Source organism: Carassius gibelio, chromosome B8 (assembly GCF_023724105.1).
Source record: "Carassius gibelio isolate Cgi1373 ecotype wild population from Czech Republic chromosome B8, carGib1.2-hapl.c, whole genome shotgun sequence".
NCBI classification, from domain to species: Eukaryota; Metazoa; Chordata; class Actinopteri; order Cypriniformes; family Cyprinidae; genus Carassius; species Carassius gibelio.
The window spans coordinates 17774772-17796179 of record NC_068403.1 but is presented as its reverse complement, the minus strand read 5'-3'; the positions used below and the strand labels follow the sequence as shown (position 1 = coordinate 17796179).

At 38.8% G+C, this 21408-nt stretch overlaps 1 protein-coding gene across 1 annotated transcript in view; it reads left to right on the top strand.

The window, feature by feature from the left end:
• Window positions 1–21404, top strand: part of LOC127964167 (LIM/homeobox protein LMX-1.2-like) — a 55169-nt gene extending 33765 nt beyond the window's left edge. The window contains exons 4-7 of the mRNA XM_052564319.1: window positions 17883–18115; window positions 19872–20047; window positions 20775–20852; window positions 21324–21404. Coding sequence (XP_052420279.1) covers window positions 17883–18115; window positions 19872–20047; window positions 20775–20852; window positions 21324–21404 — 568 coding nt within the window. The remainder of the gene's footprint in view (window positions 1–17882; window positions 18116–19871; window positions 20048–20774; window positions 20853–21323) is intronic.
• Window positions 21405–21408: the final 4 nt, after the last annotated feature.

Sequence of the window (21408 nt, the reverse complement as noted above, 5' to 3'; positions counted from 1 at the left end):
AAATCCATGACTGTGAAAGTTCAAGTTTCTGATATTTATGAAATAATAATTCATAATATGTGTTTAAAAAAATATATATTATGTAAGAATAAAAAACACATGGCTTTTTAGAGGTTTTTTTTTTTTTTTTTAAGAGTAATTTCATCAACTTTCATTGAAATTAACTATTAAACTATAACAGCTTAAATTCCAAAAAATCTGATTTGTAGTTTTTTAAAAATGATTTTCCCTTTATTTACACTCACATCTCACTGAGACCCTTGTATCTTTGATTACTTGCTGTGTGTTTGTGTGTGCCAGTCATTTTCACTGCCAGCCATTAGTCACTATGTGGCATAAAGTGCTGCCTTTGCATTATAGAAGCAGCTGCTTTTCGACAGGCTGCATGAGTAAACAAAAGCCCACACTGAAATGGACAAAACAGGCCAAGACAGTGTAAAATCACCCCATGAATGCACCATGCACACTCCCAAAGTCAAAGGGTGTCCAATTGGCTCATGAATACGCACACACTCCCTCCGCCGAAGGGAAAACCAGGCATTCGTTAAAGGGAATGTGTTGTCTGTGTGTAACAATATGAGAGACGGCATATCTGATCAACACAAGCATTCGCACCGTGTAGGGAGGTGACGGAGCCGCCCCTCCTGTGGGCTTACATGAGCCGTGCTTCAGACAGCTGCTGGAATTCAGCTGTGCTTGGATCAACATGTGTCCGTCACGCGTTTTGTAGTCGCAATTGTTATTTCAGATAACATAATAATGAATCTCTGAGTCTGAACTGTTATGTACATTTATGCATTTAGCAGATGCTTTTATCCAAAGCGACTTGCAGTGCATTCAGGCTAACACTTTTTTACCTAACATGTGTTCCCTGGGAATCAAACCCACAACCTTTTGCGCTGCTAACACAATGCTCTACCACTGAGCAATAGAAATAGAAATTCCCATATTCAGATGGAGGGTTTCCTGTCACTTTCACTGCCAGATGACTTGAGGCAAAATACATAGTTGAACACACAGGGTTGAGAAGACTAGAATAGAATAGTAACTTTAGATGGTATGGGTGAAAAAAAAATCCCCATTGCGATGATAGAGATAAAACATCGCTCCAGATCAGATACACTGGACGTGTTTAAGCAAGCAAAATCTTCTACAATTAATTTATTGTTCTCTTCAGCCTGTTGTTTTTCCGCTTTAGTATTTATGGTGTAATGTCTAGACATTATGATGTGTTGGGTTTCGGTGCTCTACCTTTAAAATTCTATGTGTTAACTCATCTCCACCAATATTGATGTATGTTGTTGTTTTGTTGCCGGAATGACGCAATGAGCTCATGTGGGATCAGGGTACTGAGGAATTCAACTGGGTAGAAATGTAATGATCAGGGACAATAGGATGTGGGAATGTTAGTCTTTTATTAAAACGTATTTTGATTAAATGGTAAATACAATACTGTAATGCCTTAATTCACTTTTTAACATTCAAAGAGACTCATTTTTGGTTTAAGTGTTTTATCTGTTATACGTTTAGATGTAATAATATGAAATCTTTACATCAGCTATTTCTTGGTTAAAATAATCATCAGCTTGAAAGTATATATGCGCATACATTAGTATACATGCATGTGTTTTTATGTATATATACATAATAAATATACACAGTACATGCACATAAACAAAAACTTACATGCGATTAATTGCGATTAATCATTTGACATTTGATAATATATTAATTATTATATATTAATATATTATACATATATTCATTGAAATAGTCAGAATATAACAAAAATAAGCCTGGAATAGGCATAAATATTGATTTCATATATTTTGAAAACAGCTTCTGTTTTTTGGGTAAATAATTTGGCCTATTATTTTTGTCAAAATGTGCTCATAGTTGTAATCAAACAGATATTATGAATGATAATTTCTTAAGTGTCATTAAAAAGACCGCATTTCAGTTACCATATATTACATTCATGCACACAGGATTCAGAACACGTCTATGACATGAGGAGTGAGTTTAGCAGAAGGGAAATTCTTTCTGAATCAAACTGGAAAGTCTTCTCCAATTGCATTTGTAACTGTAATTCAGTCAGCTGCGGCCAGCTCCATCTGTGTATGCGAATTTGTGTGTGAGTGTGAGTGTATGTGTGTGTTTAGAGTGGCTTTGTGGGCTGAAATGGAGAGCCTTTGGTAAGTGGCTGATTGGAGGGGAAGTCTGTCGGTTTGGCACGTGCCTTGTCCCATGGGACATGTGATAGCCCGGTGCCCACGCACCAGCGCCAGTCTGTGCCAGCAGGGGATTTCATTTCATCCTGCCTGTGCCAGCCATGTGAAATTTCTTTAACAAAGATCTGAAGGCCTGGCTCTTTCCAAACAAAAGGTCATGCATGACGGCCTTCAGAAGTATTGTTCTGCTTGATTTCAGATGAATGGAATGTGGTGACATATTGTTTTTTTTTTTTTTTTTTTGAAAGGAAAGGAAAGAGAACTTCCACTATAGGTGCTATGGTATCTATATCAGTACATCAAAATGTTTTGGCTTTAAAGAAATACTTGTTCATCAGAGAGAAAGAGAAGTGCAGCATTAATGCATGCTGATCTTTCAGCGTGATGACTCTTGCACTGCTCTGTGTCCATTGTGGATCCTTTACCACTGTGCTCTTCCTGCTTTCTCCCTCACATACCAGAGGAGTTCAGGGGCATCTCCACATCTGACCCTGTCCTCTACAGCTCAGGGATGGGCTTTCAAACCCAGCCAGCTCCCCGTCACGCCTGGAGCCTCACCAACTGGCCCAGACTCAGGGCAAAGAGAGACGACTCCTCCTTTCTGGACATCATTTTGGCCAGTCGAAACAATTGTTGGATGCCTTCTATTGCACACACCTGCTGTTTTACAGATAAAGTCCTTCACAAAAGCATCCAGACCTTGAAACGTGTTTCACTCACTTTTAAAAACCCGCACTGTAATGCACATCTGTGGTATTTGTATTTTATAAAAACTAAATCTAAAAAGGTTTTGTTATATGTGGCATTTTCAAAAATAAGACTGAAATACTATACCTTTAAAAAAATCTAGTTTTTATTATACTTTTTTTTAACCAATGCCATATATGTTCATTTTTCAGTGAACAGTTCTTCAAAGAGCTTTTTTTTATTTCTTGAAGAACATTTTAGTAATCTAATGAAACTTTTTTTTGTTTTGTTTTTTACACTTTTTTGCATCGGAAAGGTTTCATAGATGCTAAAGGTTCTTCATGGAACCATACATGCCGATAAAGAACCTTTATTTTGTGTAGACATAAATATTTAATTCTTACATATTTTTTTTTTTTTTACTGTAAATCTGGTCCATTATTTTAAGCAGATTTGTTCCAAGTGTTTTTTTTTTTTTTTTGTCTCAGAGTCTGGCTACAAAATAGCCATTATCCATATTTCAACATTATCAACCAAAACAAAGATAAAAGTGTATTAAATACAAGGTAGGGTATTTTGTTACACTAAATGGGGTAAGTTGTCACATTATTATTAATATTACTATTTTATATTATATTATTTTGATGTTGGAATTGATTTTGATTGTTTTTTATTTTACAGTTCAATCTTTCTGTCCTTGGGCTTTCGACTCAAAACCCAATATGTACTGTATATATAGCCCTTGTGACATCTCAACGTGACAGCTAGCCCCAGTCTCCTTTACAATCTTATATGTTTATAACACGAGTCAGAAGAACAGCAAAGACTATCTTCAAAATGCAACAAAAGCAACAGAGGAAAAACATCCTTTGTTCACTGGTGGTCTCGGATGGTCTCTGGTGTGTGTTTGTGTGTCTTTTTCCCGCATTCCACCATCGCTCTTCGCTCTCGCTTCTGCCATGGTTGCCATGGTGACATCTACACATTTCATGCCAGCCCCACACACTGCAGACATATTTGTTTGGCTAGTGTAACTCGGCCCCACAATGAAAGACGCTTTTCAGCATAACACCTCCTAATCTGGAATTGAGCTTTCTGAAGGGGCCTGCTGAGCACAAATTCAAATATAGTTTCTCTATGCTAATCTGGCTGGTAATCCTCCAGCCTTTGGGTCCCGATACATCCTGTCAGCAAAAAAAAAGAAAAAAAAAAGAAACCTTGTTTGTTTTTCATTTTCTCCAGCACGTCCCCCTCAAATGTAGCATTGTTTACCAGCACCGAGGAAGCATGACGCAGTTAAACCGATAACCAAGAGCTTTATTTTCTTTCGTCCACCACCGAATATCTATAGTGGGTTCCCATAGTGAAACCCAGCAATGCACCAAGACCAGGATCTCCTGGTGAACTTTGCCCTCTGCTCCCCTGTAGCAGCTGGTCTTAGCATGTACTTGTAGCCATCAGCCGCCCAGACATCGGCTTGGTTAATATGTGCCCGCTATGGCTAACATATCCATCATGGAGGATGTGTGTACCCTCCCGGCTCTTTCTTGCAAACCGAGCTTCTTTTTCTCATTCATCACTGGTGGCTTTAATGTTAGCGAGTCTGCTGGTGAAGCCATGGCAACAAGGTTCTTTTAAGAGTGTTACTCTCAGGTTAAGTTCTCGAGGCATTTTGGCCTCTTGTGTTGAGTTGTAAAGCTGGGCAACATTTACAGCATTGTTGCATTAGCCGAGGAAGTGTTTGAATATGAATGTTTAACAGGTTTTTATGGTAATGAATTGCTAACTAACCTAAACCTAAATGGCCACAATATAACCCACTGATTTCCCAGCTTATATAAAATAATGTACAATAAGTTAATATATTTCTATATATTCTTTACTTCAGTGTCATTTACTTCATGATCATTCAGAAATAATTCTAATATGCTGATTTAGTGATTTAAGAAAAATGTACTATTATGATCAATGTTTATGGAGACCATTATATAAAATATAATATAATATAATATAATATAATATAATATAATATAATATAATATAATATAATATAATATAATATAATATAATATATGTGTGTGTTTCAGGATTCTTTGGATTCATAGAAAGTACTTTAAAAACATTCATTTATTGAAATTTGTTTAACATAATCATTTTTACAGTCACTTTTGAGTAATTGAATGCACCTTTGTTGAATAAAATAATTAATAAAATATAGTAAATAATTTTATTTAAATATATATTAAAATAATTAATCAAATATAAAAAAAATAGAAAGCTTAAAAAAAAAAGTAAATTAATTGTACATTTATATATAAAAAAACTTTCTTTCTTTCTTTCTTTCTTTCTTTCTTTCTTTCTTTCTTTCTTTCTTTCTTTCTTTCTTTCTTTCACCCTGGCTGTTTATTAGTACTTATAAAGCTCATATAAATAACTTCTGGATGACCATATTTTAGATCGCTCAATCCTACCCCATAACTGAACTTATTAACAACTACCTTACTAACTATTAATAATCAGCAAATGAGAAGTTTGTTCAGGAGAACTCTTAGTAGTGAATATGTGTTTCCTATTCTAAAGTATTACCTGAAAACCTAGTACTACATATATCTACAGTACAGAACACAGTATAGATGATCCCAACAAACTCATCCAGGGGCATTCTGTCAATAAATCGTGCGTTCCTCCACGGCTCCTATCTCTCCCACTGCCCCGTGAACTTACATGGGCCTCTTCAGCAGCTTTTCATGGGGTCAAGAGAGCAGCTGTTGACTTTATAACTCTGCAGAGCCTGCCGCTTCACAGCTAGCTACAGACTTTAAACAGGTCTGTTAAATGTGCATTCGCCACATCGCAGCCATACAGTGACAAGACAGCCAGGGAAGGGGGTACACAAGTTTGGAATGCTCTTGTCAAGTCCACTGAAATATAACTTGCTAATAAGAAGTATCATTATAGAGGTAAAGAATGTGGAATGGGGTCTGTATTGACTTTTATGGTCATATATTCTTTCTTTTTATTCTTCTTTTTCCTTACAGTCCTTGAGACTGCAAGATGTATTATGTCTATTGAATGTCAGCTGTAAAGGACAAAGCTGAAGATAAACCCACCGATGATTTTGTCTTTTCACATTGGATAAGTGCAATCATAAATCAAAGAAGAAACCATGGAAAGCTTGGTTTCAGCACCTTGATTCTTAAAGAGATAGTCCATCCAAAAAAATAATAATAATAATTTACTCACCATCATGTTGTTCTATACTTGTATGACTTTCTTCTTCTGTGGAATATACATTTTGAAAGATTTTAAAGCGTTAAAGTCAACGGGGTCCAAAAACAACACTGAACTTTTGGATTTTAATTGCAAAGACAAAAACAGACTTTCTTCGAAATATATATTTTTTGCACTCCACAGAAGAAAAAATTTTTTTTTTTCAGCAGTCTTTTTTTTTTATACAGACAATAAGATTCCATAAGTGTGACCAATTTAACATTCAAAACACAGACACCCGATTAAACTATTAATTAAAGTGTCTTTTTTAATTAAAAGGGCCACGTAAGAAAGAAATAAACAGTGATATACCTTTTCAGAGTCCAAGTTGACTTTGTGGGTGTGGAGAATTTCCCCCTTTTGAAACAGGAGAAGGAATCTATAGGAATAAAGAAATAAGTGACAGTGCAAACAAACTAGTCCGGGTTCATCTCCACGTCGACTAAGCCCTTGTCACAACGCATTCTCTTGATTTCAAGCTTAAACTAAGTCTCTGTCGCGTAAACAGACCCCCCACCTCAACACGCTAGCATCCAAATAATGACAGGGTCATTCCTGCTAATTAAAACGAAGGTAAACACACTTCTTTTCCACTTTCTCGGGAGTTAGGGGGTCAGAGAGAAAGGAGGGGAGGACACACATATGCGCACAAGCGTCTTTCCAGACTCTGCTTTTGGTAATCCACTATTTATTCATTCCGGGTAAACTCCACAAGATGGACAGGGCACGGTTCTCCATGGCGGAAAAGGGGGTTGGGGTGTGTTAGCAGACAAGCTTCTCCAGTATGGAGCTAAGGAATTTTTCATTAGTGAACAGCTGGGTCACAAGTGGCTCCAAAGCCATCTTAATATTGTGTAGGCCCACAGATTAGGCTGCCCTGAAAAGGAGCCAACGCGTGACGTTCTCCGCCGAATGCCGCCTTTGCATATTTGCAGAGCCCTCGCTTCAGAACACCTTATATTACTGTTTGTTTTATTTCTCAGAAGAAGGCCCTCCAGGGTCAATAGTAATTATGAAGCCCTCTACTCCAAATGTTGCTTTTTAACCACTTCAGCGCTGAAGAATTCCGCTCATTGTTTTCCTTCTCAAGTGTCTCTTAGGAACGGATGGGAACGGTACACTAGATCAGTGACTCAGAACTGGGCACCAATTCATGATATCAACTGGTACTTTGATATACTTGAAGCTACATGTTCAGAAAATATGGCAATGCATTTTTTAATTGGATTTCTTATTTGAATGTACTTGAACATGTATTATAAATTACTATTTTATTTTTAAACTATTAGTATATGGTGGTCTAACATTGTCCCTGTTCTTCATCCAAAAGCATGTCATCCACTGGCGCTAATGCAAAGGATTTGGTCTGACCAGTGTTCCTTTCATTAGGCTATCTATGGGAAGTTATGGTTCATAGCATACGTTATGCCATCTGAGAGTTATTAGTCCCACTGTAAGCAGATTGTCTGCAGTGGCCTGCGCAGCAAGAAGGCCTGTTAGACCTCATTTAAAGTGGCTCGGAAGGGTGAAACACTGAGTTATTAGTATTATTAAACAGGTACAGAAAACTTTACAGGGAGCCCTTTGTCTGTTTGCTTTACAAAATCTCTGCCATTTTTCTTTTGTTCCTTCCATTTTTGAGTTGATTCAGGAGTCCTCGCTTTCCTCTCTCTCTCTCTCTCTCTCTCTCTCTCTCTCTCTCTCTCTCAGATGCTCTCTCATTTGCAGTGCATGTGCTGTAAAGATGTCAGGTCTCCAACGGGGCCAGAGAGGAGATGAGCATTACTGCAGGCTTAAGTTACAGAGCAGAACGCTGTGATGAGAAGCAGAGCCGTCTGCAGAGCTCTGCCCGTAACTCACGCACTTCTGCCTCCTTTACAAGGGAACACGCTGTAGCACAATGACAAAGAGTTTGGAAGATGCTAAAAGGGGAAAATTCACTGATCTTTATATCTATGAATCTCGTCTTTTCTCCTGCTGAAAGAGACCTCTAAAAAGCTGGTTTGTTGGTCTTAAGATGTATAGGCTGGTCTCCTGGCCTGGCCAAACTCATTAGGCTGGTCTTTATTGATGGTTTTGAACATGTTTTTAACTATCCAGGCTATGAAACCAGCTGGTCAACCAGTTAAATTAGCTAAATACTAGATACCAGACCAGCCTAAATACTGACTTTAGTGTCATATAGTGTTTAGCTGGTCAACCGAACCAGGTAAAAGGTGTTCAGATTCTCATCTTAAACCATCAAAACTGACCACCTCAAGCTTTTTGTTTTCAGAAGGGATTTGAATGCTTTTTGATCTAAACTTGTGATCAGCATTCTAACAAAGCAACCGATGATTCTCCAAACTCTCAGCATTTTATGTTTATTTGTAAATCAGATTCAGATGGGTCAGATCTTACAGCATACAGTTCCTCATGCTCACGCCCACTCACGCCTACTCAATCCCCCTTTTCTTTCATGTTTCGTGAGAGGCAGCACTGTCTCTTTGTACATAGGAGCTGTGGTTCTGCATTGAACATGCTCACTGGAGATCTACAGCTGTCCAAACACACACTGTGTACCTGTCTGCCTGATGCCCAGGCTTAGCTGTGTACTCAACCTCCACCGCTCACAGCCCTGATGTCCTTTTCATATCAGTGCAGCCATCTCTTCTCACTCATCCTTCAATCTTTTTGTGTGAACTGTTGATTTCTTTTTCCCTTTATCCCCATATGATTCAAAAGTTCGGGGTCACTAAATTTACAAAAATACATTTTGAAATATATACAAAATAATGTAATGCAATTGTTTTATTTAAAAAACGATCATAAAATATTACCAACCCCAAACTTTGGACAGCGCATATTGGTGTAAATTGTGGCCAGAATTTTTTTTTTTTTTTTTTTTTGAGTAGTGCATCATTGCTTTGTTCCAAAATCGAAAGTGCTGCCTAAATAGACAGCTTTCAAGGCATGATAAATGTGAAGACTGTTGCATGAGGTAAAGGCAGTATTTCATTGCATGGCAATCCCAGAATGTACAATTTTGGAGAAAAAAATTAATAAAGATGGCAGTCAAGGCAAAATGTAGCTTGTATATAAACTCAATCCAGGCGTGTATCATTTACATACAAGGTAATATATAATAAAGTTTATGTTCCATGTTATTAAAATGGATATTTGTGCAGTTAGAATATGGTGTTAGCTTAGCAACATGCTAACATTAATCTTTATTGAAAGGAATTAGGAATCATGCTAATTGTTGCCTATGGAGAATGTTCAAAATCAGTCATTTATGAGGTTCAGTGATAGTATAGACAGCAAGACAGCTGACTAGGTTTTGAATCAGGGATACTCTGTCTCCAGATACAGTTTGACCAGTAGACTGACTTTTCTGCCCAAATTTTCTCACAGAAATATATGAGACAGCTTGATTTGTGTTAACTCTGCCTGTGAATGTTGCACTTGGCCCTATGTTTCACTGAAAGGCATTGAGGTAAGTGTGTAGACTCTGATACTCACCCTCAGCCGTGCCTCCTACCTCTGCGAATGACCCCACGAGTTTCTACGTCTTTCAGTTCACCGGAGCAGAAAGCATTTTTGATTTAACCGCTCAACCAGGTAGAAAACGCATCGTATTTTTGAATACATCTCCTTACGTTGTGATACAGCTCAGTTTGTCAGATCAATAAGGGCGTTCAGCCACGCATGGAATATTTTCCTGTCAGGAGCCGCACGAAACATGTGTTTCTGTGAACAGAAAGAGAAAATCTAACATGTCACAAAACCACTTTTCAAAAGAGTAGGACAGAACCCTGAGGCACTGATTTCATTTAAGTCCTCAAACATCACATGAGTTTTTGGATCTAAAGCACACTCAAAAACACAGATTGGACATGAAATATGTTGTATAATGAGAGTTACCAGTCAGATTGTGTATGCTGGCGATGTTGATGGCCGTAAAGCTGTATTGGGGATTTCTTCAGAGTTTAAAGCGACATCGATCCACATCCTCGTCGCATTGATTGCGGTGATTAGATGTTCTGTGATGCTCATCATTCATTTCAATAGTCTTAAATGGCAGATTCATGATGGTGGGAATTCATGTGCATGCCATATAACAGTTCAGGTGTTGAATTCTGTGGGGTAATAAATCAGCTGTTGCAAAACAAATATGAATAACAATCCCCGAAGCCAGCCAGCCACCTACCTGTGCTAAAAACCTCCCAGCATTCTTAGATGCACAAGACAATGGTGTCATAGACCAAAGGAGAACCTGTCTAGGCAAATCCGCTTTTCCATCACAGCGAGGCAGATGATCACACAACGCTTTTCGTTGGGATGGTGACTCATACCACAGCTTACGAGCCATTTGTTAGCCACAAGGCATATCATCAACACCCCACAAGCTTCAAAAACAGTTTGCTTCTAATTTGATAGATATTTTAAACGAGCAGGGGACAAAGTGAGAGATGGAACGTGTCTTCTGAGATCTTCCCTCAGTGTTCCTCAAGAGAAAAAGAGCCCAAAGATTGTCTGATGGAGGATAACACCTCTGGGCCAGTAATGAAGGTGCACATTCTCCTCTAATGTGTTTTACTTTTACCTGCTGGGAGTTTAATTAAAAAACAAAGAGCCTCAATTTAAAGCCCATTACTATGCTAATTTAGTATAGAGAGGGAGGTGATTAAGCAGCTTTTAGCATTGACTTGAGCTTGCCCAGGGGAACGTGGTGAAGATACTCTTTATTTGCCTTCATTAGTTCACACTGTAATCTCTCCACGCCGAAGAGAAACGCTGATACTAAGCAGTAATAGAGGCCCATTTCCTCATGGATTATTAAAGAGAAGTTTTACTTTAATGATTATGGTATTGGTCTAATGAAACAGCATTTTTTAGTCTGTGTTTAAAGTTTAAGGACTTGAGTTATAATCAATTGCATTTAATCTCACCCCCCAAAATGGAAGAAGCGTTGCAGTTATTCTTAAAGGATATTAAAGAGCAAAGATTTTATGGCACACTAAACCAGTAGAAACTTTATCTATGTTAGTCGTTCACAACCAAGTCATGATATTGGCTTGGGGTTGTACTGAGCTTCACATGCTGATTTTTTAGTGCTCATATTTACTTAAGTAATATAAATGTACTTTAATTTTATAGTCTTTTCAATTATAAAGTGCAAAATGTGCAGTATGACCAGCAGTATGTAAGCGCAGCCAGCATTTGTATGTGTGGAAAGTGTCACGGCATGTCTTAATCAGATTCTCAAACGTTCAAAACTAAAAAAAATGCAATATCGGAATATTTTTTTTTGAAGAATTTCCCAAAGAATATGCACCATTCAGAAATAGTCCCCCCTCCCCCCCACTTCTAATCTGTTACTGTGAAGTTGCCCTAAACTGTTTTCTCTCACTTTTCTTTGGCTCTCTCTTTCTGTGTCGGTACCCAGGAGACAAGATCCATTTCACAGATGAACAAAACAAAACAAAACAAAAAAAGATCATAGAAGCCATGTAGCCTGTAACTAGGTAGCTCCCAGATGCAGTGTCCATCAACTCTCCTTCAACCGACCCCCCTCACAAACACCTCAGCGTTCGAGTCTTCATGATTGACACGACCAGAACACATCGCAGGCCTGGGGGGCTCAGTAGAAGAAGCCTGGGGGGACTGACTGTCTTCAAAGTGATTATTTACAGCTGTTAGACAGAGCCTTTGATGGAAAAGTGGTGACATAAGAATCCATTCCAAAATTGTTACAGGATTTTGTTATTGTTTTTTTCATGCATGTTCAGTACAGACGAGAGGATAGGTGGGAATGAGAGCATATGTTGCAAAATGTACGACGATTATCGAGCTGCACACTCCCCCACACCTCTCTCCCTTCTCTAGACTCATCTTTAATCTCCTCTGGGTATGTGATCCTTATCAGCGAGTTAGAGCCATTGAGGGAAGGACTTTAGTGGTCGGTAAATCATTGGCAACATGTGGTGAAAGCTTTAAGATGTTGTCACACTTTAAGTTGTTCAGAAGCTTTTCAAAGAGAAAGCGCGTACTTCAACAGCAACCGTTCTGAGTGGAATTGGAAGGTGAGGGCCTAGACGTTTTTTTTTTTTTTTTTTTTTATCTCAGAAATATCTTCCTTTGATGAGCCGTCAAACGCTCTGTCACCCCGCAGGGATAATATCATGTCAGAAAACAGGGAACGTGGAGGAATTTGGTGCTTTTGAATGTAATGTACAGGGTAATAAGTTTGGGACTTAGCGCATGCCAGATTCAAACCATTATTATTATTTTTTTATTTATTTAACAGGGATTTTTATTTTATTTTATTGAAGTTAATTTGGTACCTGTTGCTCTAAGATTCCAAGGGTGGACATTTCTTTTCACCAAACAGGTAGTCTTGGTGCATGAATACCGATTCTTCTGGCGATTACACTGGACTGTGAGAGCCTGGAAGCTGATAATGATCTTTTCTGAAGTTATCTGTGTGGATTATCTCTGATTTGACTCGTGGGGTCTGGATCTGGGAGGGTCTGAATCAATATTGGCATGGCAATGCCTGAATTGTGTCTGTTGATCCAGATGCGAGGGTCTTATCTGCTAATCGGTACGCTCAGATCTATGCTATTGAGTTTACATCCTCAGGACAAACAAATTGGGTGTTTGAGGGACTTTAAATCCCCCCAACCCCACCCCCACCCCCAAGAAAAAAATCCTGTTTTGTCTGTGTTTTTCTTCCCACTTTTTTGTTGTAAATTGTATTAATGACTCAGTATTGGCTTTATAATTCATCATTCACACACATTATTCACTCTCCTCATAGTATCCAAAATAAGTACTATTTCAACTTCAGTCTATTGCTTACTATGCCTTCCATCTAGAATGAAAATGCTATGGACTGATTTGTTCTACACTACATAGCAACTCTGCACTGATAACTTGACTAGTAGTTTAGTGTTAGCATGTTGCTAAGCTAACATCACAATAATCTAAATTTGCAATAAAATACATATCACGTACAAAAAAAAAATGGTATGTTCATGTTCCATGAAGGTTTTTGTTGGTTTGTTTGTTTGCTTGTTCGTTATTTGTCATATTTGTTAATAATAACAGATCGTTATTACTTATTTAACTTGATTTATTTTAGATGTTTTATTAGGCAGCTCAATAATGTACATGATTCTTCAGACTCTTTTTGCTCCTTGAGACCAAAAGCAGAAAAAATTGGGATCTGTAGATCTTGAGTTTTGTGTGTGGTGGTAGTACTTTCCCTCACTGTAGAGGTTTATTAAAAAGGCCCAGATGTGGAGATGCATCTGAAGGATTCTACTCTCGAGTCTCTCTTCAGCTTTCATCTCAAACCACAGGACAGAAATCCCCTCCAGAAAAAGTGCGGCATCCCAGTAAGAACTGTCGTTGTTTACGTCTGTCCTAACGTCCGGTCCGCTCTACCCCTGTGTGCCCAAACTCCGTTGCTCACCCAGGCTAATCAGGTAATGTTACGGGGGATTGAGAGCAATGCACTCCTTTGCCTGCTCACACTGCGGTGTTGTTTTAAAGTGCATTCTTTCAACGCTGAACTTGGAAAGGTATTAAAGTGGGATTAGGGGCTCCTCCACAATCCAGCGCTTGTATCATTCACTGGGCTGCTTTCTTTCACCCCCCTCATCCCGGACGCCTCCCTCTCTCTTTCTGTTACCCCCCACCTCTGCCCTGTTTGATTGTGGCGATCAGTGGGAGTTGAAGTGACTGTGCCTTTCAAAAGGAAAAAAAAGGGGTAGGGTTAAACCCTACTTCACTGCTCCCTGCTAATTCCCCTTGTTCCTCCAAGAAGGATTTACTTCTGCTGCCAGCTTGTGAAAGGCTTTCTCTGCCCATCCGAAAAGTTAGCCGTCGCCTTCCTGCAGAGGTGTGGTTGCTATAGCAGGGGCGTCATGCGTGGCTATTCCATCAGATGTCCCGCTGAGAATGGGGAACAGGTCAGGGGGGCTGACGGCAGCCAAAAAGTCCGGATTAGATGCCGGGACAAAGCCAGGACAGGAAGATTCCAGAAGGAACAAATGGGAATTACAGCAGCAAAAATAATGCAAAGTGACAGAGAGGGGAAATAGAAAAATAATGGCTTACAAGATTAGAACGGGTGGGGAAAAAAGGACGTGAAAAGAAAAGAGGCGGATGAAAGGGAATGTTTTCATTTGGATGAGAAGGATCCTGAGAGCAGGGCGGTGTCGAGGTGAGCGGTGGAAACTAGAAAGTGTCACCACTGCTCAATAGGGTTAATTTCCTGTGCTTTCCGGCCTTTTTCTCACTGGAGTCTTTGACGAGGATTCGCATTGTTGAATAAACGTTCGAGTCATGATGACAGATTCATTATTCTGTCTGACTTGTTTGACAGATCCGGCTTGTAACTGGTTAATCTAGCCAAAATATTACGTCAGCCATTGTTTAACGCGAACGCTGTGTTTGGATGTGTTTAGACAGCAAAAACTCCATAAATATGATGGAATGTGCAAAATCATCTTGTTATTGTTACCAACTCATCTTCTTTACAGATGTTTCGCCAGATCATATCACAGCACTGTGGCCTTCGTGCCAAAAATTACAACCATGCTAATCTTCAAAACTTGATTTGTGGGGGGAATATAATTCTATTTTCATGTGATTAATGAAATCTGTATGGATGTAATTGCTTGAACAATTGGGAGTAACCACAACAGATCAGGCCGTGTCTAAACACAAAATGACGAAGAAGTGTTTCTTAGAATTATTCCTTCACTCAGACTGGAGAAAGGAGCCAGGTAGATGGATATCCCACAAAGACAAGAGAGTTGTTGGCATGCCAACAGTTTAGTTAGGATTAATAGCTTTCCAATGGCAAATACAAATCTTCTAATCTTCTTATTGTCCCACAATAAATAAAAGATTATAAACTTATGTTCAGCCTGCTAATGCCAGTAACCATATTTTTATTCTCCCAAAAATATTGAGTTCTCAAAGTTTTGGATCCCGAAGATCTCAAAATATGATGACCCACTTGTGAATGAGTTCAAATAAAATCCCATTTATTAATCTCATTAATAGTAAGTATAACATTATCAAGAGAACATATAGTGAAATAATGGATAATAAGCCAAATTAAACGATATATTTTCATGTGATTAGAAAATATTAACCGACTCAAGTTTGCCAGTTATTTTCCAGAATTAATAATGATGCTGCTCCATAAATGGCAAGATGATTCCACTGTATGCCATATCATTTTATTCTCATGACATCTCAAAGGACGCCCTTAGAATGTCTGACATCCAAAACAACAGTCGCGGAAAAAAAATGCCCGGCTATACAAAACTCCAACAAACAGCGATGCAGCTGGTCGTGTGTCCAGCGGGCTGTCATTAGCAGTCCCCCATCACCATCTCACAATGAAATTACCATCACAAAACCCACCATATTTACACATATTCATCTGAACTCATATTAACACGTATTCATCACTGTCAACCAACCCTGTCCACCATCAACAGAATATGATGATGATGGGCATTCTCCCTGTCTCTCCCTCCCGATGAACAATGCCACGGATGAAATGCAGAGATACGCACAAGCGCCGGGGCAGCTGTCCTACCAGCCCGAGCAAACAAAAGAACCAAGGCTAATAAATCAGCTTTTATGGGCTGGACACTGTCACACACCCACTTCCTGTAGAGGTGTGCTCTCGTTGAACATCACAAGATGAGAGCGAGGTGGCAATATCGCTCCCTGTAATCAAACCAAAATGATTTTATCAACACCATTAAGAGGAAATGAAGGCTGCAGGGGTGGCCGTGGTCTGTTATGTAAACAGAAATGTATCGCGGCTTAGCATACGATTTAAGAGTTTATCTGACAGGAGATCAGTTCATAGTAACAATAGTGTAAAAAAATGTGTGAAAAATATTTTTGTTTCTGTTTTAATATTTTATGATATATTTGTTTTTCTCTGATCAACAAGTTGTTGTCTAATCACACACACACACAAAATAGAAATCTATCAAAAAATAAAATTTTAAGCCATCTCTTCCCTCAGAAATAACTTCCTGTTTTGGTAGCATTGTGTGAGTGGCGCTGGAGCCTGTCTAATCACTGCTGTGAGCAGAGTAAAGTCAGTGGAGCTGAGGGCCCATGCCACTGATTGAGGTTTGCTGGTGCATTGGGTCGAGAGGTGATCCCGTATTTCCTCCCATTGGGTTCTGCTGAAGCGTTGAGGAGTTAGTTATCCAGGCTGCATTAACAGATGAGCCAGTGTCAAAGCTGATCGCTCAGGGGCTCAACCTCCTGCCCCCTGCCCCCTTAATCACCACACTATGATGGACAAGCACATGTAAAGACATTCACTGTGTTGTGATGCCTTCTGATGCTTTACTCTTACTGTAGTTTTAAATCTCTTAAAGAGGAAGTCCACTCAAAAAAAAAATCTATCTTTATTTACACACTGTCATGTCATTTCAAACCACTATGCTGTTTGTTTTCCCACCATTAAAGTAGTGCAAATGTTTGAAAAGGAAATATGACAGAATTCAACTATTTATGAGGCCTGTACATTGCCATGAAACATTTGGGGATATTAGGCCCTATCATACACCCGGCGTAAGTGCGCAAGGCGCAGCGCAAGTGTGTTTCCTAGTTTCGCATTTTCCCGTCCAGCACCACGTCGTTTAATTAGCAAATGCATTTGCGCCCATTTGTCTAAAGCACATCTCGCTCTTAAAGGGAATGGTTGGTTTATTGAACGTTACACCCATTACTCATTAAGAGAATAGGGACAACCCATTCCAAAAATGCGCCCCGGTGCACGGACCGTTTTTCCATCGTTAAAATAGCAAAAGTGGATTTGGACACGCCCTGAGTGCACCTGTGCCCTGCGCTTTACACTTTGCGTTTAGATCGTTAAAATAGGGCCCATTAAGATTTTCTTTTATTTTGTAATTATGACAATTTATTAACATAAAATAGATCAAAAATGACAGTAAAGATGGTTATAATATTAGAAATATTTCAAAGAAATAACTCTTTGAGGATTCTCTTCATCAAAGAATCCTGAAAAAAAATGTGTAATGGTTTCCACAATAATATTCAGCAGCACAACTGTTTTTTAACATTGATAATAAGAATTGTTTCTTAAACAGCAAATCAGCTTCTTAGAATGATTTCCGAAGGATCATGTGACACTGATGACTGGAGCAATGATGTGAAAATTCAGCTTTGCCAACACAGGAATAAATTATATTTTAATGTATATTAAAAAATTAAATATTATTTTAATTTGTAATAATATTTCAGATTTTGTTCTATTTTTACTTCATTTTTGATCACATGAATCCAGCTTAAATGACTCTAAAGGTTCTTCTACACTGAGTACCTACGTAATTTTTGAATGCATTTTTTCTCTCTTTTTTTTCTTTTTTCATCATCCTTTCCTATCTGGCTTGCTACAGATACGAAAACGCAGAAAAAAGAACCTGATCCAAAAAATGTTTTATGACAGATGAAAGTTTCGGAAGCAAGGGTGTGAGCGTGATCATATTTAATGTTTATGTGCAAAAAGTGTGCAAAGACCTTAAGAAGCTTCGAAAACATCTTACCAACCCCAAACCTTTTGAGCTAAATTTTGACCTTATGTCTTTTCAGACAGATTTTTTGATCAATTTCACATTTCTCTCTTTGTCACTTTCTCAGGTTATTTGCGACCAAATGCAGCGGATGCCTGGAGAAAATCGCCCCCACAGAGTTTGTGATGCGTGCGCTGGAGTGCGTGTACCACCTCAACTGCTTCTGTTGCTGTGTATGTGACCGACAGCTGAGGAAAGGAGACGAGTTTGTACTGAAGGACGGACAGCTGCTGTGCAAGAGCGACTATGAGAGGGAGAAAGACCTCCTCGGCTCTGTCAGCCCTGATGACTCAGATTCAGGTATGAATACAGCCTAATCTCTACACCACAGACCATGATGCCAGCGTATTCATGAATCTATTTTTAGGGGAGTTTCAGAAGGCTTTCTTTGTTCTGTACAACACAAAACAAAGAAAACCTTCTGTAACTCCCCTAAACATGGATTAATGAATACGCTGGCATCATGGTCTGTGGTGTTTCGAAGAATGCTTCAACTCTTTTTTTGTTCATACAATGATTGCCAAAGCATTGCCTTTTATTGTATGGACAGAAAACACTAGAACCATTTTTAGAAATATATTCTTCTGTGTTCTACAAAAGGAAAAAAAATGAGAAAATATAAGTATAGCCCCTTTAAACAACATCCAGCAGATGAAGAGCAGTTCTGCCACAAGTTGTTGGAAAGAAGAAGAAGAGCTTGAATCTCTTTGAGTGACAAGAAGGATTTTAGGCCCTGCTCTTATCAGTCCCTCAGACTCCTTTTCCCTCACTTCACCGTAATGAGGCATCTCACCAAGCCTCACTTTTACCATCCCCATGTGGATCTCATTTAAACGCATGCGCACACACACAGCCCACTCTGTCAAACACAGAGAAATTAGTCAGATGCTTTAGCAAGACTCCGTCAACTTTCTGGGACAATTGTCTGTTTTCTATTCTTCATTAGTACGTTTTTTTCTTTTTTTCTTTTTTTGGTATGCACTGTATTTTTTGTTTCTAAATTGACCTGAATGCATGAAGTTAAGTGTAATTTCTAAGAATTCATTTAGTTTGCAGTACACCACAGAAAAAGAGATCAGAAACAGATGAGAGAGAGGGGACCGAATCAGCCCATCATGTTTGTATCTCCCGCTGAACACTTAAAAAGGCCAAACCATTTGCAGGCCTAATCGTCAGTGATGTTCACTGCTGATGCCACAAAAGCCACTAGTGCCAAATTGCAGAAGCCCTTAATGTCGAAAAAACGGTCATGCTGGGAACGTGCCCATTTGGGTTTTTAACTTTCGAACCAGGCCACGTTATGGAGTTTGGCACCTTTTTTTTTAATTACTATTATTATTCTATTAAACACAAGCTGATGTGGCTTATTGGATGAAACCTCCACCCACTGAACAATAAAGCCAATCCCCCGTTTGACTATAATAATTACAGTAGGAAAGCCAGGAGCCATTTTGTGAATATGGCACATTAGCTGGACCTACTGAGAGAGATTATCACGACACAGGGCAGGCTTGATTAACCCGCCCGAGGATCACCTTAGACTAATTGAGACACTTTGATTAGTTCATATGAACAGGCAGTGTACATTTTGTTATATGAGGTGAGATATTGAACTTTATGGATTGGCGAACTTAAATTCTGCTCACGTAGTGTTCTTTTTGCGAGCATGTTCGCTGTTTGAATTTGTGATTTTGCTATCTAATTCAGTTCCCCTGCATATTAGACCTCTTTTCTCATATGTACTCCACTTACAAAACTTCTCCAAAATGTTGCATCCCCTTTGCGTTGGATTCTTATAAAAGATTTATATTGTGTAAAACAGCCAAGGCCATGCACTATTAATTTTAAATGACACAATGTCCACTCCAATGACAAATTCGCATACTTCACAGTCAGAGATGCTGTTTTGCAGTTGATGTGACCCACTCATGCACTAATAAATTGATAACAAAAGTATTAAAACCACATGTGTCTCCTTTCATTATGGATGCTCTGTGACTAAATCTCTTAAAATTGAAAAGAACAAAAACATCACGAATGATGGATTTCTTTCCAGAGAAAAGCGAAGATGAGGAGCTGGATATCAAGCCGGAGAAGGGCTCAGGAGGAACTGGGAAAGGAGATGATGGGAAAGACCCAAGAAGACCTAAGCGACCGCGTACCATCCTCACCACGCAGCAGAGACGTGCATTCAAGGCATCCTTCGAGGTTTCTTCCAAACCCTGCCGAAAGGTGAGATCAGTTTCCTCCATCTCATGAACACCATCTTTCTATCGAAGTCATTCATGACTCCAAGAAAATAAAATGGGTACTTATGAAGAAAATAAGAAATAGTGATATATAAATTTGCAGTTGTGATATCACAATTACTTGAAAGTTGCAATTAATTACGCAATTCTGAGATAGGAAGTTGCTATTTTAATTTTAAGTCTGAGTTATCATATACACTGTAGCATAATTATATTGTGAGATATTGCAATTGTGTAAAATAAAATTAGAAAACAATCACAATTACAAGATATGCAGTTGCAATTGCAAGATGCAGTTATATTGTAAGAGAAAGTTTCAATAACACGGAATAAAGACTGTGACAACATCGCAATTGTGAAATAAAATGAAATTGCAACTGAGATTTGAAGTTATAGTTTTAATAAATAATTTCTGTAACATTGTGAGATAGTCTCAACTGTAAGAAATAAAATTGCAGTTGTGAGAAATAGTCACAATTATGTTCAAGTTTTGAGATATGTTAATAAGTTGCAATTCTGAGATGTAAAGTCATAAATGGTCAAATGAACTAGCAATTGTGAGATTTAGTTCCAAGAAATATGTTTTGAAATAAAGACACATTTATGAGAAGAAATACTTTTTTAAAACACTCCACAAGGTGGAAATGGGCTTCCATATATTACACAGACTCGTCACTAAAGAAATCAATGATTTTTGTTGTGTAATCTAGGTAAGAGAGACGCTGGCTGCAGAAACGGGCTTGAGCGTCCGCGTGGTTCAAGTGTGGTTCCAGAACCAGAGAGCTAAGGTGAGTCCAGACCCTGAACACTACCTTATTAATCATCCAGTATTACCCGCACAAACCTAATAATGTACATCCAAGGACCAGATAACACAACAATTTTCAAGTAATCCTCCAACAACGCACTAAACTCTTCGCAACTGCTGCCAAAAGGGAAAAGGCGAGCGAGGCTCGAGACAGCAAATCTCAGTCGCTATCTGCCTGAAGCTTAACCTCTCGACGCATTCCACAAAAAACTCCCCAAGAGTTTGAGAGAGATGTATTCACATCCATCCTGCTCTTGCGTTAGTGTCTGAAACCCACCTCAGAGCCCTGATTTTATCTTCAAAAGGCTGTGGATAATATAATGCAGCCAGATCAAGCTTGGCGTAGTTCAAGCAGAGGTGAACAACAAGGAGCATCTCTCTTTAGATAGCCGAGAGTTGGTCTGGGGAGTCGCGAAGTTTTCTGATTGTGCTTTTATCGTTATTTTTTCAGATGAAGAAATTGGCGCGGAGACAGCAGCAGCAACAGGAGCAGCAGAACTCCCAAAGGCTGGGCCAAGGTAAAATGTCCTGACATG